The sequence below is a fragment of the Tachysurus fulvidraco genome, chromosome 8 (assembly GCF_022655615.1).
Source record: "Tachysurus fulvidraco isolate hzauxx_2018 chromosome 8, HZAU_PFXX_2.0, whole genome shotgun sequence".
NCBI lineage: Eukaryota > Metazoa > Chordata > Actinopteri > Siluriformes > Bagridae > Tachysurus > Tachysurus fulvidraco.
In genome coordinates this window covers 1,262,102-1,280,187 of record NC_062525.1, presented here as the reverse complement: position 1 = coordinate 1,280,187, position 18,086 = coordinate 1,262,102, and the positions used below count along the sequence as shown (strand labels likewise).

The 18,086-nt window shown below is 40.7% G+C and overlaps 1 protein-coding gene across 6 annotated transcripts; it reads right to left on the bottom strand.

Annotated features, from left to right (window-relative positions):
- Positions 1-14,201: 14,201 nt before the first annotated feature.
- On the bottom strand, positions 14,202-17,626 carry LOC113634778. Of its 6 annotated transcripts, none has more exons than XM_047817706.1 (7): positions 17,436-17,626; positions 15,970-16,110; positions 15,612-15,647; positions 15,510-15,533; positions 15,137-15,238; positions 14,750-14,775; positions 14,202-14,625 (listed from the first exon to the last, which is right to left on the bottom strand). In XM_047817706.1, the coding sequence occupies exons 1-7, from the start codon at positions 17,494-17,496 to the stop codon at positions 14,569-14,571; spliced, it is 447 nt and encodes a 148-aa protein (XP_047673662.1). In that variant the 5' UTR covers positions 17,497-17,626; the 3' UTR covers positions 14,202-14,568. The 6 variants fall into 6 exon arrangements, with proteins under 6 accessions (XP_047673662.1, XP_047673660.1, XP_047673659.1 ...); XM_047817704.1 differs by having other exon boundaries at positions 15,970-16,264; positions 17,436-17,624; XM_047817703.1 differs by lacking the exon at positions 15,137-15,238 and having other exon boundaries at positions 14,202-14,453; positions 14,557-14,625; positions 15,970-16,302; positions 17,436-17,623.
- Between the last annotated feature and the right edge of the window lie 460 nt (positions 17,627-18,086).

The window sequence follows — 18,086 nt, the reverse complement described above, 5'->3', positions numbered from 1 at the left end:
TAATAACACATAATGCATTATAGTCTTCTTTTTTCTTTTGGAATCTTCTCCAGCTGTCTAGGTACAGCGTCTGATCCCTCGGTGTCTTCTTTTAAACACTCATATTCAGATCTTTTAACTCTTCAACCAATTCTTCAACCTTTTGGATTTTTACATCAATCTGTCTTTGTTTCTTCCCCTTACGTTTCGCTTTTCTTTCCCTATTTCTCCTTCTCTTTGTATTATCTATGTCTGTCTGTCCATTAACGGATAAGTTAATAATTGGTGTGGTGTACCTTGATATTTATTATTATTTATTTGCTGAGAACCAGTATTAAGAAAAACAGTATCAGGTATGTAGAGTCCTGCAACTCCATCCCATACATGCCAGTGTCTGATAACATCTCTTGCATGCCACTGGCTCACAACACCCCCTCTTGGAGTTCCAGGAGCACACATAGCCTGATACTCATCCTCATCTTTAATTTGCCACTGAAGGTTGGTCCCTTGTCTCTTATATCTCAAGGGAATTATAGAATCAGTTTGTCCCAGCAGATTCAGTTTACCAAAAGTCATCATCCAGCCCTCACCTACCCAGCAAAGGATCGAATATCGGTCTCTTTTTAACAGAGCGATTTCGTCCCAACTTTCATCCTCATCAACCCACATAGACTCGTCAAATTGAGATTGATACATTGGTGTACTAAGCAATGGTAATCTATAGTCACAATCCCACGCAGGACTCTTCATGACCCACAGCCGTCGTACCTCATGTTCCCCGTAACGCCCCCTCTCCTTCACCACGGCCTGGATGAGATCCCAAGGTCCATCCAGACGCTCGCCACCCATGAGTTCAAGCATCACTGGACCCCCTTGGGAGTCCACACCACTTTGCCTCTGTTGAAAGAGATGGCATTCAAGTAAACACCAGGACCAGCTGGGTCATAAACAGGCTGCGTGCGATATATAGTTCTTCTCGAATTACCTAAATCCCATGGATGAAAGGGATCAACACGTTTTACTGAGAAATTGGGTAGATAATGACTTAATATAAAATTAAGAAATTTGTCATGCATCCTAATGTTATTGCATTCCCATGCTGCTATTTCATCAATGTAAAGTCTTTTTTCTTTAAAGTCTTCACGCCAACACCGTGCACAAAATCTATCGTCCAATTTAGTGATGACAATAAAAATGAGTTTTTCTACGTTGTCTACACCTAAATAGCGCTCTTGGCGCATCTGTGTTTGTCCTCATTCTATTTCTCTCATGTTCTAGAGCCTTTTGGATTTGTTCCTTAACTCTGTTATTCATCGCCTCTTCCTCTGACAGGAGAGGCATCTCTTTCTCCTTTCCAACACAAATTATCTGACATTCATCATCACTTTGTTGAAATTTCTCATTATCAATCATCGTACATTTAGATGAATCAGCTACAATACATGGTTCATCCTGAATTACAACTAGGTTTTCACTGTCATTCAGACGTTTCAAATCAGCAGAACATTTTGCGAGGTCCATATTCCGTTCCAGGTCTACCGGGTCAGCCTTACTTATATCATCAAGGAACTCGTCAAACATCCCCTGATGAAGGAATAGTATGTCTAGTAAGTTTCAACTTACAATTCAATGAAGTGAATAACATCAAAATTCCCAACATTATAGGTCTGACATCATTTGTATATTCAGTACAAGCATATGCATCCATAGTAAAAATAACATTTGGGACAAGAATTTTCAGATATTTAAATCTATCTTATTTCCATACATAAATGGTTACCCATAACAAAAAACAAAAACTCATAAATGCAATTACACATATAGTAATCCACTTAGGTCTTTAAACAAGTGTACTAAAATTGTTAAGACTGTATAGCCAAATGCCATCAGTGATAAGATTCTCCCCCTTATTTTCCATATCTGATTGAATCCTTTACTATGAAACAACCACATGATTAAGGTTAACGTTACTGATATTTCTCTAATTTGTTGACAGTATAAAGTTCCCAAGAATCCTATAATAATTTTGAAACCAGGATGTCGATCACATATTAAATAAAAAGAGGCCAAAGTCCAAAGACGGGTACTGAAACTTACCTCTGTTTATGACTTTAGGCCATCTCCCATGCAATTGCTGCTAGAAGCAGTAGTATTGTCACTGAAGTTAGATGCCATTTCAGATCAGTTGAAATTTAGAGATCAAAAATTTAGATCCTGGTTTCACAAAAATCTGCTGCTTAAAGCTTTGTTAGATTTAGTCTCGCACAAGTGGGTCTTTAATGAAGAGTGACTGAGTGTGTGTCAGTGATGGGTTTTTATACTTTACGCATAAGCTGCTCTGCCTTCTTCACCTTGACCCCGGTGAATTTACGACCTCCTTGAGCTGAAAAGCCTCAAACACCTTGCACATTGTAACCAACATTGCATGCATTTCACTGTTATTATTAAAGTTATTATAGCTCCTATTATACCAACAATAATCCACCACCATTTTATGATTATTCCCCAAATTGTCTCTACTAGATTCCAAAGTTTTTCTCCCCAGCCATATAAGATTTTCCCAGTTTCTTTTGCTATATTTTTGAAAGTATTCCAACCTCTGGTAAATGTCCTTATGAAGGTAGGCATATTCATTTCAGATGTCCAAACATATTCCCTTTTCATTTTTGCTACCTGTTTATGCATTATAGCAACCCAAGCCCAATTCGGGCCTGCCGTTACAGGTTCCATATAAGTAGTGTAAGGACTGTACAAATCTTTGCTAGTGTGAACAAAGGCAGTCTTATCAACCAAACCACTAGCACAGTATTTTAGCATTTGATTCGTGAGCATTATAATTAACACTCCTGAAGTGTGATTATAACCATATCCAGAACAACTTACTCCTTCTTTATTAAAAGAAGATTCTCTATATGTTTGCCAGACCCATTCAGTAAATGTTATATTCTTTTGGAACTCCTGGTTGGTCCATACAACATTCTGGGTCAACCAATGAGGGCCAGTCAAGGGTTTTTTCTTCCATTGATTCTGATAAAATCCTATAATATCATCAGAGTCATTAGGTCTGATCAGGCATTCCATAAATCCTGTCTTGTATCCTCGCACTTTGTGCAATCCTGTGGCATTTGGACCTAAACAATTATGTCTCTCCCTCCATATGTTCATTATATTGAGAGAGTGGTTTGTTAGTTTCTCTTTAAAGAGAGTTAGATCATGAAATTCTGTTGCATTAACATAACAGCCAAACATTGTGTTATTCTTATTGTTTTTACAATGGTCTTTCCTTGGTCCCCTTTGCTTCTCCTTGTCTGACTGCCAATATTTCTGACTACAATTTCCAAGTCTATCACACACTGGAACTTGTATTGTGATGTTGGCACACGTCACCCAGTTTGCATCTTTGTTGGGGATCTCAAGACTTGAATGATTTGGGTGCAAATTTAATATTAAAAAATTTGCCCCTTCCATCCCCACTGGATTGGTATGATTAAGGTTCCCTGCTTTATTACTTGCCTTATCTTGCAGTATTCGTGTCTTTGTAGATTCTTCCTTTCCTAATTTGACCTGGGGGTCAGCTCTTAGCAATGTAATAACTCTTTCAACAGATTTGGGTGACCAACTACACTGATTTTTTACTCTCCGAGAAATTGTTACTATAGTTGCTCCATACATCTTTATAACAGTAAAACTGTTAGTTACATTTATTAATTCTCTTGCATATATGTTCCAATGCAATTTCCATTTAGTTACGTTGTCTTTTTCCACTATTTGTATTTCCTGTAGTTGTTTTATTGTCAAATTACTAGGTCCGTCCATTGTCTTAAACAGTTTAACTATAACATATATACTGTCCTTAATATTTTTATTACTGCAATTCATTATTTCTTCAGGCAAAGGGTTTATGACATGTGCTGCTAGAGCTGTCATTATTTGTTGAGCCGAAATGTCTCCCATTTGATCAGGACATTTGGGATCAATCACTTCAATTGTTCTATTACATGGTTGAAATAACTGAGGAGTCACAGTCACTTCTTCCTTTATTCCTATAATTAATATGGTTATTGATAATAAAAACAGGGTTATAAAGGATATCAGTCCTATGCTAGATGCACAGCACTGGTGCTCCTTCTTTTTCTTCATTCTATAACACAGATTAATTAATTTTCTTTATTCAACTGTTTTCCTATTTTATTCAACCATCTCTTTACTCTTCCCTCTTTCTGAAGGGTTACATTTTGAGCATTTCCTTCTGCTGCTCCTTGAATTAGGGACATTTTCTCCCCGACTACTGCTATGTCTGCAGTCACTCCTTCAATTGTTCTATACAGTCCTAAAACTGTTGGACCAATTGACCTTTTTACCATTACCTGAACTCTCCCTGAGTTCTCCTTCTCCTCCTGGGAAGGCTGATGTCTCCCATCTTGTTTACTGCTGGGAATAATATTAAAACAGACACTCTTCAACAAAATCACTGTTTCCATCCCCATCGAGTTGAGCCTGGTTTTTTCTGGTTTTACTCTTGGCTGAGGACCATAATTTATGGTATCCAATATCTTCCAGGGGATTTTTTTCCCCCTCACTATTCTGCGACTCTCCTTCTCTTATCAACTGCACCATCAGGTCAGTTAATAGGAGTTTCTCCCAAACATCAGACCCTGTTGCACACCAAACAATTCCTGTAATTTCTCCCTTCTCCCTTCGCCTCTTAAAGCCTTCCGGAAGAATTGTGGTGCCAACTGCCTGTCACATCCGGTAATTATAGTTAATCATGGATGTTAACATTTCTTGTTTTTCCTTTATAGTCCTTCTTCGGGACTGTCCTGTTGCCAAAAATGAAAGTTTGTGAAGCCTCTGCTCCATTCTTTCCTGGTCTTTATATGGGATCAGGGGATTATAGCCATTCTTGCCTAACCCCTGAGTCCCCTGCCACTCTTGGCTTAGTAAGTCACCCGCTGTCATAGCCAGGGATCCTTTGATGTCCGTTTGGGTGATCAGCCCTAGACTTCCTTCAGTTTTCCTCACTGAAAACATTGGCCTAAAGCTTCTCTGCCTTAGCCATCCACAGACACGCAATTTCACACAAATTGCACATGACTCTAAACTTTTTCCATCCCATGAGCATTCACATCCACGGCTCTTCAAGCCATAATAATCTTTGTACTTAATACACTTCAGACAGAAACAAGGAATTATTTCCTCCATTTCTATCAATATCACCTTAGTGTGCATCACCCTACATCCCGAACAGGATGTTAACTTTGAAATGGCACAATCACCAACTCCTTTATCATCATCTTCCCAGTGAGCCTTAAATCTCACTGCTTACACACTACTCCCAATCACCTTAGTTGTGTGACTTTTACAGAACACACAGTTCTCTATGTGATAGGGGCTCTTATTTTCAGCTATCCTCTCTGGTGTCTCCGTCTTACTCCCCCTCTTTCTACACTCCTCTGCCTTCATCAAAACTGATACTTCTACGTTGTGTGGTTTTATTAGCAAATATACTAATCCTGCCTGAGAATGGATATGTTCTAAGGCGGTGGTAAAAGTTACAGCTTCTGAGTTTGATATTTGGGCCATATTTCTTATGCAGGCTGAGCCTGGATGTTCTGTGGGAGCTGGCATGTTATCGTCCACCATGACGGTAACATCCCTTCCCAGAGATTTACACAAATCTCTGATACTCTGAGGAGTTAATGCGTACATTTCTCCCCCTGATGTCACTACCGATTCTGCCCAACTCTGCTGTTGAGGGCCAGAGGGTAGTTTTGACCCCCAATATATCACAAGTGGATTGCTCATTCCTGTGGGATGGAGTTTTTCAACTATCTCTTGTATCGGATACTTTATAGTTCCTTGCGCAGATACCTTGTAGATACGTTGAAATTCACATTAATACCATAGACACTCTATGTATTAATCTTTCCAACAGTCTCCCCGTACGGGCCACCATGAAGTAATTATACTGACATACTTGCCCCTTAGCGACACATGTTTTCGTATTGCGTAGGACACCCCACTAAGGAGTGTATCTTAATTTGCACGAGGTCGTGTTGGAATACAAGATCAACTATTAAAAGTTGGTCTTACCTTGAACGCAGGTGTCCTTCGAAGTCCTCTCGGTCTTCTAACAAAGGATCCTCTCCAAGGTCTTCTACTTAAACTATTGTTTGAATCTTTAAATGAAGGAGGCAGACTTATACCTTTTTGTCTTTTCAGGATCCTCACAATGGGAGGCATTGTTTTTATTAAAAGTAGTGTAATACAAATAGGTGTGTGTAATATATGTAAAATAAAAAGAAAAAGATTACAAATAAAAACTTCCTTCAAATAATCAAACAGTATTAGAATAAGTAAAAGGTATTAATATGCAAAGATTATAACAAAACATGAAACACTCTCCAAGTGTAAACTTGCATTTGTTCTATGATGCACCTAAAGTATAACATGCAATAGCTATGCATGTAGCAACATGCTATTCTTACAATAGAATGCACACTCAATGTGATTCAAGATGAGCTTTTATACTTTTTATTGTGGCCAGATTTGGCTGTCAGGTTTGGTTGGCTTTGTGCCTTTTAGACGGCTACCATCTTATTTCATAAATACTTCTCAGTTTCCCAAACATATCTCACCAGCCGACTCTGTGTGCGCTGCTAGTGTCTTTTCTTTTCTAACCTCAAGAAAAGAAACACTGGAGCGCTAATTGGGACTTATTCAGAGCCGAGTTCGAGGATTATGCGCTGGTCACTGGCCTGGTTGAAAAGACCAGGGAAGTACAAGCTGCTACATTTAGAAGTGTGATGGGATCTGAATGCAGACATGTTTACAGGCACAATCTGAATCTCACAGATGAACAACAAAGAGACATTAAAACCATCCTAGATGCATTGGAAGCATACTTCAAACCTGCCAGAAATGTCATTTATGAGAGGTACGTGTTCGGCTGTTGTAAACAGGAGGAAGGGGAATCCATAGACAATTTTGTGACCAGATTGAGACAAAAAGCAACGACTTGTGATTATGGTGGATTAAAGGATGAAATGATTTGTGACAAAATTGTACTGGGCATTATAAATGAAGGAACCAGACGCAGGTTGTTAAGTGAAAAAAATTTAACGTTGCTCACAGCCATTGAGATGTGCCGCACAGCTGAACAGACCGCTATGCATATGAGAGTGATAGACGCAGCATGTATGCCTACTGTAGCCGAAACGGTTCACACTGTTGCTAGGAAACCATTCAGGCCTAACCAGCGAATGCAGAGTAATTCACCAAGACTCTTAGACACAAGCAAGACATGCCGATACTGTGGGAATGTGCATTCGAGAGGCCGGGATTACTGTCCGGCATGTGGCAAAACATGTAGACTTTGTGGAACTGACAATCAATTTGCTAAAGTGTGCCTTAAAAGTAAAAGCACAGAGGGGAAAATCTACAGAGGGGAAGCTTCACTGCATTGAACATTCCAAGGAGCCGGTTGGGGACAGTGATGATGATATTTACGTAGTTGAGTCCATTAGCACGGTGCACATGAAAGGAAAGAAATGGTTTGTTTCTCTGCAATTACATGGTAAGTCACTGCGTTGTCAGTTAGATTCAGGAGCAACATGCAATGTGATGAGCTACAGGGACAAAGTAAAGGTCTCTCCACACACACCACTCCGCCCTAGTAGCGCCAAACTACGGCTGTACTCAGGCGAGTCGCTGGACTCCATGGGCGTTTTTGATACAGAATGTGTGGTCAAAGAGAGAAATATCAGCTGTCTTTTGAGATAGTAGAATCAAGTCAAAATCCACTTCTCTCAGGTTCAACTTGTGAACAGCTAGGCCTGATGCAGATCACAATACCAGATGACGTGCTCAAAATTGGATATGAACGATCTGAGCCTCTGACTAAGGAACAGTTAATTGATAAATACAGTGATGTGTTCAACTTGCCTGTGGAATCACTGCCTGGTGACGTCCATTTTGAGCTGGATCCCAGTGTTGCACCGATACAGTGTGCCCCACGAAATGTTCCAATTGCTATGAAAGCAACAGTCAAAGCCCAACTGGATGCATATCAGGCTGAGGCTCATATTACTGATGTTACAGAGCCAACAGATTGGATCAGCAACATGGTGATAGTAAAACAACCAGACAAGCTGAGAATTTGCTTAGACCCAAAGTTTCTGAACAAAGCTCTGAAACGCTCTCATTATGTCATGCCAACCCTGGAGGATTTTTTTTTATACAAATTGCCAAAAGCAAGGATCTTCATGTTGGTTGATGCCAAACATGCTTTCTTATAGTGCAAGCTCGACCAAGAGAGCAGCTTCATGACCACATTCTGGACCCCATGGGGCAGGAAAAGGTGGCTAAAGCTACCATTTGGTGTCTCAGTGGCACCTGAGGTCTATCAACAGAAGCAGCATGAACTGTTAGCAGGTCTAAAGGGCATTGAGCCCATCGCAGATGATATTCTTGTCATCGGTTGCGGTGACATGGACCAGCAAGCTGAAAATGATCATGATCACAAGCTTCAGGCCCTGTTGGAGCGTTGCAGAGAGGTCAAGCTACGACTTAGCTTAAAAAAGTTGCAATTTAAAGTAAACAAAGTGAAGTTCCATGGACATATCCTTTCATCCACGGGCTTGAAGCCTGACCCAGAAAAGGTGAGGACTATCATGGACATGCCCAACCCTACAGATGCTAAAGGTGTACAGCGTCTCATCGGCTTTGCTAATTATTTAGCCAAATTCATGCCTCACTTGTCTACTGTTTGCGAGCCACTGCGGCGCTTGCTCGACAAAGACACCCCATGGCACTGGCTACCCAAACATGAAGATTCAGTCTGCAATCTAAAAGCCATGGCCACATCAATGCCTGTACTACGCTATTATGATGTTGCCAAGCCTGTCACAGTTCAAAGTGATTCCAGCCAAAGCGGTCTTGGGTGCTGCCTTATGCAAGAAGGACAGCCTGTCGCCTTTGCTTCAAGAGCACTGACTCCCACAGAAAAAAAATAACTCACAAATCGAAAAAGAGTGTCTCAGTATTGTCTTCGCTTGTCAATGATTTCACCATTACCTGTACGGACGGGAGTTGGTCACAGCAGAGACAGACCACAAACCCTTGATCACTATATTCAGCAAACCACTTCTCAGCGCACCCAAGCGGCTTCAAAGCATGCTCATGACACTTCAAAATTACAGTCTCAAAGTTGTCTACAAGCCAGGGCCTAAAATGTTCATCAGTGAGATGATGGCAGAGCAGCTGCTGACTGTACAGGCAAGGGAGCCATTTACCAGAGGCATTCCATATGTAATTTGCAAAAAGAGCAGGAAAATGTACAACTCATCAACCAAGCGGAATACTTGAATGTGACGGACCAGCGGTTGAAGACAATCAGGGAGCATACTGAAAGAGATGAAGCATTACAGGCCCTTAAAACCATTGTCCTGGAAGGCTGGCCTGGTGAGAAAGAAAGGACAACACACATCATCAAAGAATACTGGCCTTATAGAGATGAGATAAGTGCGCAGGATGGTATTTTGTACCGTGGTCAGAAAGTCATCATTTCCAAATCACTACATCCAGAGATGCTCAAACGCATACATTCAAGCCATATAGGAGGTGACGCATGTTATCGTCAGGCCTGTGACACACTATATTGGCCAAGTATGCAAGCAGAAATCAAAGACTTTGTGAGTAACTGTTCAACTTGCAATGAATTTGCACACAACCAACAGAAGGAAACCATGCTATCTCACGACATCCCCAGCAAGCCATGGCAGATTGTCAGCATGGATTTGTTCAGTCACAGACAAATGGACTATCTTATAATTGTGGACCATTTCTCAGACTTTTGGGAGATTGAACTGCTTCCTGACCTATCTGCAGAGACGGTCATCAAGCGCTGCAAGGCTCAGTTTGCTCGACATGGTCAGCCAGATAGAGTTATCACAGATAATGGCCCTCAGTTTGGTGCTCTGTTTAAGTGCTTCACCTCCAACTGGGATTTTGAGCATGTTACTTCTTCACCAAGACATCCCAAATCAAATGGAAAGGCTGAGTCAGCCGTCAAGATTACAAAAAACCTTCTGCGCAAAGCCATGCATGACAGAACTGACCCTTGGAAAGCAATACTTCATTGGAGAAACACCCCAACTGAGAATATTGACAGTAGCCCTGCACAAAGGTTGATGTCGCGGTGACTGAAAACGTCTCTTCCAGTAACAAACAAGCTTCTGGAGCCATCTGTGGTTACTGGGGTTGTTGAGAGGCTTTGACACCGAAAACAGCAGGCAAAATCTTATGACAGGTGAGCTTGTGATCTGCCAGAACTGAACATTGGTGAGAAGATTCGTAGGAAGCCCCTTCCACAGAAAATCACTGCACTCTGGAAGTAAGGCACCTTTCTTCAGAAAGTAGCACCACAATCTTATCTTGTTAATGTGAATGGATCCATATACAGACGAAACAGAGTGCACTTGAGAGTGGCAGAGTCAACCGTCACACAAGCTTTGGACACAAGTGAACCGGAGATGCCTCTCATGCCGGAGAGTAGTGTTGCAGGAGCTCTTGCTGATTCACCTCTTGTGAAGCCCTTGCCACAGGCTTAACCTAACCTTGTCAAACTCTCACCCTCAGATGGACACATGTATACTAGGGCTGGCCGATTGTCTAAGCCACCTAAAAGGCTGGATTTGTAATATGTTATAAATGTTATCGTGGCAGTTTAAAGCAAAGTATGGCAGTCAGTAAAAAAATATCTGCCCAAAGTTCATATAGTAATTTGTTCTTATTTAGTGTAAAAAAGGGGATTCCTTTTGTTCATATTTGTAAAGGGGGATGTTACAGTATGTAATGGATCATGCGATCGGCAGTCGATTGCTCATGCCTTGTTGGTTTTCGCGGCTAGCTTGCTGCTTTGTTGTGAATACACATTTGCTGAGTTACACTCTTGTATCTGCCTTTTATTTTATGCTTATACTGCTGCATAAACAGTGGTGTGGGGGGGCCCAACTGCAATGAACCTGGGGGGGGGGGGGGGGGGGCTTGAAAAAGGTTTAGAACCCCTGTTCTGAGCTGTGGTTGATATGGTTGATTGACCTGTAGGTGTGATATAATCAGGTTACTGTTATAATATGATGTGTGTATTTTGTCCACTAGATGGCAATAGAGTGTGTAGTATGTGGGGATGTGTTGAAGAAGAGTTGTTGTGGCCTCGTGCAAGCTGAGCAGTGAACGTAGTCACAGCATGTTTCTGTCCATTGCTTAATATCTGATGTTAATAAAGTAAAGACATTAAGACACTTTAGGAGCTTTATTGAAACTTTACAGTAGGGGGCAATCTATTGCCTTTTGATCTGGTTAAACACAGCAAAGAAGAAGATGTTAATTGTAGATATAATCCACCTGTGATCCTATGAAATGTGTGTGTAGAGTGGTGCAGGACATGTATGAGAGGAGCAGGACAGTGGTGAGGTGTGCTGTAGGTCAGACATTTGTGAGCAGCAGTATGGCTTCATGCCCAGAAAGAGCACAACAGATGCAATTTTTGCTCTGAGAATGTTGATGGAGAAGTATAGGGATGGTCAGAGGGAGTTGCACTGTGTGTTTGTAGACTTGGAGAAAGCGTATGACAGGGTACCAAGAGAAGAGCTGTGGTACTGTATGAGGAAGTCAGGAGTAGCAGAGAAGTATGTTAGAATGGTGCAGGACATGTATGAGAGGAGCAGGACAATGGTGAGGTGTGCAGTAGGTCAGACAGAGGAGTTCAATGTGGAGGTGGGTCTGCATCAGGGATCGACTCTGAGCCCCTTCCTGTTTGCTATAGTGATAAACCAGTTGTCAGAGGAGGTCAGACAGGAGCCTCCTTGAACGATGATGTTTACAGATGACATTGTGACCTGTAGTGAGAGCAGGGAGCAGGTGGAGGAAAACCTGGAGAGGTGGAGGTTTGCGCTGGAGAGAAGAGGAATGAAAGTCAGTCATAGTAGGACTGAGTGCATGTGTGTGAATGAAAGGGAAGGAAGTGGAACGGTAAGGTTACAGGGTGAAGAGGTGAAGAAGGTACAAGATTTTAAGTACTTGGGGTCAACAGGCCAGAGTAATGGAGAGAGTGGGAAAGAAGTAAAGAAGCGAGTGAAGGCAGGTTGGAATGGGTGGAGAAAGGTGTCAGGAGTTCTGTGTGTTAGGAAAATATCAGCAAGAATCAAGGGGAAGGTGTACAGGACAGTGGTGAAACCAGCCATGCTGTATGGTTTAGAGACAGTGTCACTGAAGAAGAGACAGGAGTCAGAGCTAGAGGTCAGAGCTGAAGATGTTGAGGGTCTCTTTGGGAGTGACAAGGTTGGACAGGATTAGGAATGAGTACATCGGGGGGGAAGGCTCATGTTGGACGTTTGGGGGACAAAGTTAGGGAGGCCAGATTAAGATGGTTTGGACATGTTGGACATGGAGCTGCCAGGTATGAGGCAAAGAGGAAGGCCAAAGAGGAGGTATATGGATGTAATTAATGAGGATATGAAGCTAGTGGGTGCAAGTGTTGAGGATGCAGAAGATAGGGATAGGTGGAGAGAGATGATTCTCTGTGGCGACCCCTGAAGGGAAAAACCAAAAGAAGAAGTGTGTGTGTGTGTGTGTGTGTGTGTGTGTGTGTGTGTGTGTGTGTGTGTGAGTGTTTGACAGAGAGAGTGTGTGTCTGTCTGTGTGTGTGTGTGTGTATGTACAGTATGTGTGTGTGTGTGTGTGTGTGTGTGTGTGTGAGAGAGAGAGAGAGAGAGAAAATGTGTGCGCACGCACGCACTTTGGATGGATTAAATGCAGAGAACAAATTCTGAGTCTGGGTACTTAGCCGTATGTCACGTCACTTTCAGTCACTATATAACAGCATAGGCCTATTAGTTACTAGCCTAAACTGGACGGAGACACGGAGCGCCCTGAAACTCACTGACCTGCCTGCATTCACAATTCACACGGTGCAGATGGGAGGGAGAACGGATGACTACACAGTTTATGGGAATAAATTGTGTATTTCTCTCACAATTATCACAAAAAACTCACTACACTGTCTGTCTGGTCTCCCAGCACGTTGCTTTGCAAGATCATGAGGTGCGATTTTTTTTTCCTTACTGCTGCACGAGTCTGCGTGAGATTATGGGGGTGTGGCGTGAGAATATGGGGGTGTGACGTGAGAATATGGGGGTGTGGCGTGAGAGCGTGAGACTATGGGGGTGTGGCGTGAGAATATGGGGGTGTGGCATGAGAATAAGTGGGTGTGGTGTGAGAATATGGGGGTGTGGCATGAGAATATGGGGGTGTGGCATGAGAATATGGGGGTGTGGTGTGAGAATATGGGGGTGTGGTGTGAGAGCGTGAGAATATGGGGGTGTGGCGTGAGAGCGTGAGAATATGGGGGTGTGGCGTGAGAATATGGGGGAGTGGTGTGAGAATATGGGGGTGTGGCATGAGAATATGGGGGTGTGGCATGAGAATATGGGGGTGTGGCGTGAGAATATGGGGGTGTGGTGTGAGAGTGTGCGGATTGGGTTAATAGTCTCACGCTGAATGCGTGACAGTTGGCAGCCTTGTCGTAGATTCCCTTTGATAGGACTAGCATGCTAACATGTTTCTTATTCATAGTCAGAGTCGTGTTTCATTTCAGTTTTTTTACTTACACACAGATTGTTGTTTTGCTGTAAAGTGAAAGCTGACGTTATGTTTATTATTTTGTTCCTAGGAAGAGCGTGAAGGAACAGTGAGAGAAACATCTCCTGTGTGCATGAAAATACACAAGTGAATAGAAATTCTATGCACGGTGGAACCCTGCTCCATCAGGACAATGTCTCTGAGCACAAAGCAGCTCCATGAAGACATGGTGTGAAGAAGGAAAGGAAAATCTCTATATCAATGGCCCAGCTATGGAATTGAGATGTTTAAGGACAGATGGAGATGTGATGGGCAGGAATCCACAAACTTAGAGAATAATGCAGGGAGTAAAACTGTAGCGTGTGAAAGTTATCTTCAGAGCAACAGAGATTGAGGTTTGTAAGAAACAACCTGATTTGATGCTGCTGAAAACTAAAAGGTGTGATTTCCTGCATGTTGACCTGAACTAAGTGCACTAACACCACATCCTCCCTCTGCTGCCTACACGTTAAAGCACATTATCTGCAGTGGCACAAAGTGACACTTCACTCATCAACTCAACACTTTTTTATTCTTTTGCATAATTTCAGAAAGAGTTTATTTAATAATTTGTCATAACAAATGGTGGAAAAGTTCTAGAAGTGACAACATAACGTTTATAATAAACATTTAGAATGAGATTATCTGAAGTTTAACATTAAAACAAACATGTAACACATTCAAACATCTCGCTGTTTAAACTCCATGTTCTGATCAGCAGCATTAGCATGCTAACGCTCACACAGCATTAGCATGCTAACGCTAACACACAGGCTGAATGCCTTCGCATGAATCTGATGTGTGAAGACAAAGAACATCGTTAGACTTTAATTAACTTCATGTTGACGATCTAAACAACATAAAACTAATTAAAATAAATCCTGGAGATTTCCTCACTGTAGATTTGTGTTAATCCTGAACACTGGACTTTTCTGTCTCTTCATAAATCACAGTTGTCATGGTATCCTGCAGTGTATACACACACACACACACACACACACACACACACACACACACACACACACACACATTAACAATGAGTCTACTTGTCCAACAGGAAACAGCAAACAAACAACTTCCTGTTTATTACCTCGTCCTCCAGAAACCTCTTTAAACCTGATGCAGGGAATTAAATATAGAGTTATATAATAAACTATATATAAAATATAGAGTTATATAATAAACTATATATAAAATATAGAGTTATATAAATATATTTATGTTTTTGTTGGACAAAAATTAAAATTAAACTAAACTATGTTTTTGTACAGCTTTTGCAAATATATTTAAACACATTTATCTCTTTATAGTGAGCATGTGTGTGCGTATGTGTGTGTGTGTGTGTGTGTGTATGTGTGTGTGTGTGTGTGTGTGAGTGAGTGAGTGAGTGAGTGAGTGAGTGAGTGAGTGAGTGAGTGAGTGAGTGTGTGTGTGTGTGTGTGTGTGTGTGTGTGTGTGTGTGTGTGTGTGTGTTAACCTCGACACATGAGTGGAACAGCGAGGATCAGAGCGACTACAAACGCACTGAAGTAGATCACATACAACCACTTCTCACTACTCAGGTGTGTGTTTGTAATATCTGATCAAATAAAGTTAAATAGATCAGATAAAGATAAATAGATCAGATAAAGATAAATAGATCAGATAAAGTTAAATAGATCAGATAAAGATAAATAGATCAGATAAAGTTAAATAGATCAGATAAAGATAAATAGATCAGATAAAGTTAAATAGATCAGATAAAGATAAATAGATCAGATAAAGATAAATAGATCAGATACAGATAAAAGATCAGATTCAGATAAAAGGAAAAGAAATGTAACAGTATGATTTTTAACTCAGATATTTACCTGTCACTGGAGTCACAGGAGAACCTGTACAGGAAGTCAGACTTTTAGATCAGATTAAATTGTGTCTGTACAGTGAAGTGTAAAAGTAAGTGCCCCCCTTACCTTCTGTAATGGTCTCAGTGCTTACAGCATTATAGTCTATGTGAATATCAGAAAAAGTTTAACATCATCAGTCAAAGGATTTACTGCTTTAGGGTCTGAACTTAGAGCGAACATTATAGTTGTGTTAGAAAACTGCTTTGTGTTTATACATCAACACACACACACACACACACACACACACACACACTCTCTCTCTCTCTCTCTCTCTTACACACACTCACACACACAAACACACACACACACACACAAACACACACACACACACACAAACACACACTCACACACACACACAAACACACACACACACACACACACACACACACACACACACACACTATAAAGACATCTATGTGTTTACCTGTCACAGTGACATTGATGACATGGCCCATAGTGTGTACAGGTGTCAGTATCTCACAATTGTAAAGTCCAGAATCCTGAAGAGATATGTTCCAGAAAATCAGGAAGAACAATCTTTCCCACTCACTGATGGTCCTCCATTCTGTTGATGTGTGATTGGAGTGATTTAAATGTATGCATTGGTTTTTCATGTCAATTTTACACCATTTCACTGTGATGTTGTCTTTGCAGTTTGATTGTACAGTACAGTTGATCATCAGGCGTTCTGTTACACGAGCGCTCCACCCCGTGTTCCTCTGCACCCGTACAGACCGGATACAGAACAGATTAGACTCTAATACACACAATCAGACAAAGAGCAAGACCACATGGTGATAAGTTAGAGCTTCAAAGAGCTTCATCTAGAAGGAGAAGAAACAGAAGACCAACTGGACAACAAAGATCTGTTAATGAAATTTTATAGTTTGTAAATTTCATCACAAATTTCAATGTTGTACAATTAATAAAAAGTTTTTTACTGTGTCGAATCATATTTACATTAAATTTACAGCATTTGCCAGACGTCCAGTGTGACGTACAAAAGTGCTTAGAGGTATCAGTGAATACATTAACACTGGTTCAGTTACAGCACAGTTGTCATGTGTTATTTTATGTATATTTGTTAAGTTTTGTAACGTTTAGTTCATCCAGAGAAGGTCGAGCTTTTGTAATTCTGTCATATTGATTATTTATTATTTATTATAGACACAGTCGGTTTCACATGTTTCTAAACAGTTCAGTTATTTAACAGCTCTTCACACGTGTTCAGCTCAGCACAGACGTCACACTGCAGTAAAACTGACTAACTTTAATGAGAACATCGTTAAGATGTTAAAAATTAAAATGTATGTGGGAATCAGCTGTGATGGCTGATACATTATTTATTTGTTTGTTTGTTTGTTTGTTTGTTTTTCAGCTTGTTTAGACTAGGAATAAATAAAATAATCATTTAGGGTTCATTGTGATTAATATACGTGTGTGTGTGTGTGTGTGTGTGTGTGTGTGTGTGTGTTACTAGTTTTTCCTTATATAATTGAAATTCCTACAGTAGGTAAAAAAAATCATTTTTTAATATTTAAATGTAAAGTTAAATTAAAGCTCTAAACATACTTGAGTAAAAGTTTAAAGTCTTTTCAAAAGAAATTTAATAAGTAATTATTATTGTAATAAGTAAAAAGTTAAAACACAAGTGCAGAGAATGAAGATTTAAAGTTAATGACAGATGTTTTCACTCTTTTTACACACAAAACATTAATATCTATTTTTATTTAATGCAGTTATACAGATAATTATAATAATAAAAATAAAGATAATTATAATAATCTATAGTAAACATATCCAGTATATCAGAGACATGATTGTGTTCTATTTTAATGATTATATAAATATTCACTTTATATAAAGTAGACGAGCAAAGCTGAAACTCACCGTCTGTACGAACACCGAGCAGGACCAGGATTAACAGACTACTGATGATCAGGATCGCCATTATCTTTAGTCAGAAAGTTTACTCTCTTCATCTCTCTCTCTCTCCGTCTCTCTCTCTCTCTGTCTCTGTGTCTCTCTCTCTCTCTCTCTCCGTGTCTCTGTCTGTCTCTCTCTCTTTCTCTCTCTTTCTCTCTCTCTCTCTCTCTCTCTCTCTCTCTCTCTCTGCACATGCGTGGTGTGTATTCTAGTGTGCCTGTGCACACGCAGGCATGTGTGCGTGTGTGTGTGTGTGAGTGTGTGTGTGTGTTGTAGCGTCTGTCTGTGTGCGTGCGTGTGTGAGTGTGTGAGCGTGTATGAGCAGCATGGTGTCTCCGAGCACGAAGCTGTGACATGAGAACTTTGGGCCTTTTTACACCTGGTCACTTCCTGTGTTGTCTCTGATCTGATAGCTATCTGATTAGTTAAAAATGTCCCATTTACATTAGGCCACATAAATGCGTCTCGGCGAATCGGATATCAATCCGATCTTTCTACTCCTGCCCAAAATGCTAATATATTTGACTTCATTTCCGGGCACTTCATTTGACTTCAAATGGAACACACTTTGGTGTGTGTGGTTTTCAGAATGCAATCAAAAAGAAGACGTAAAAA

What these genes read in the sequence shown, in the direction of transcription:
- LOC113634778 (XM_047817701.1), bottom strand. Translation starts at nt 17,496, where the DNA reads ATGGCGATCCTGATCATCAGTAGTCTGTTAATCCTGGTCCTGCTCGGT. An exon ending in TGTTCCACTCATGTGTCGAG is followed by an intron (nt 14,776 to 15,136) that starts GTTAACACACAC and finishes TCCCTGCATCAG; the next exon opens with GTTTAAAGAGGTTTCTGGAG. An exon ending in AGAGGTTTCTGGAGGACGAG is followed by an intron (nt 14,626 to 14,749) that starts GTAATAAACAGG and finishes TATACACTGCAG; the next exon opens with GATACCATGACAACTGTGAT.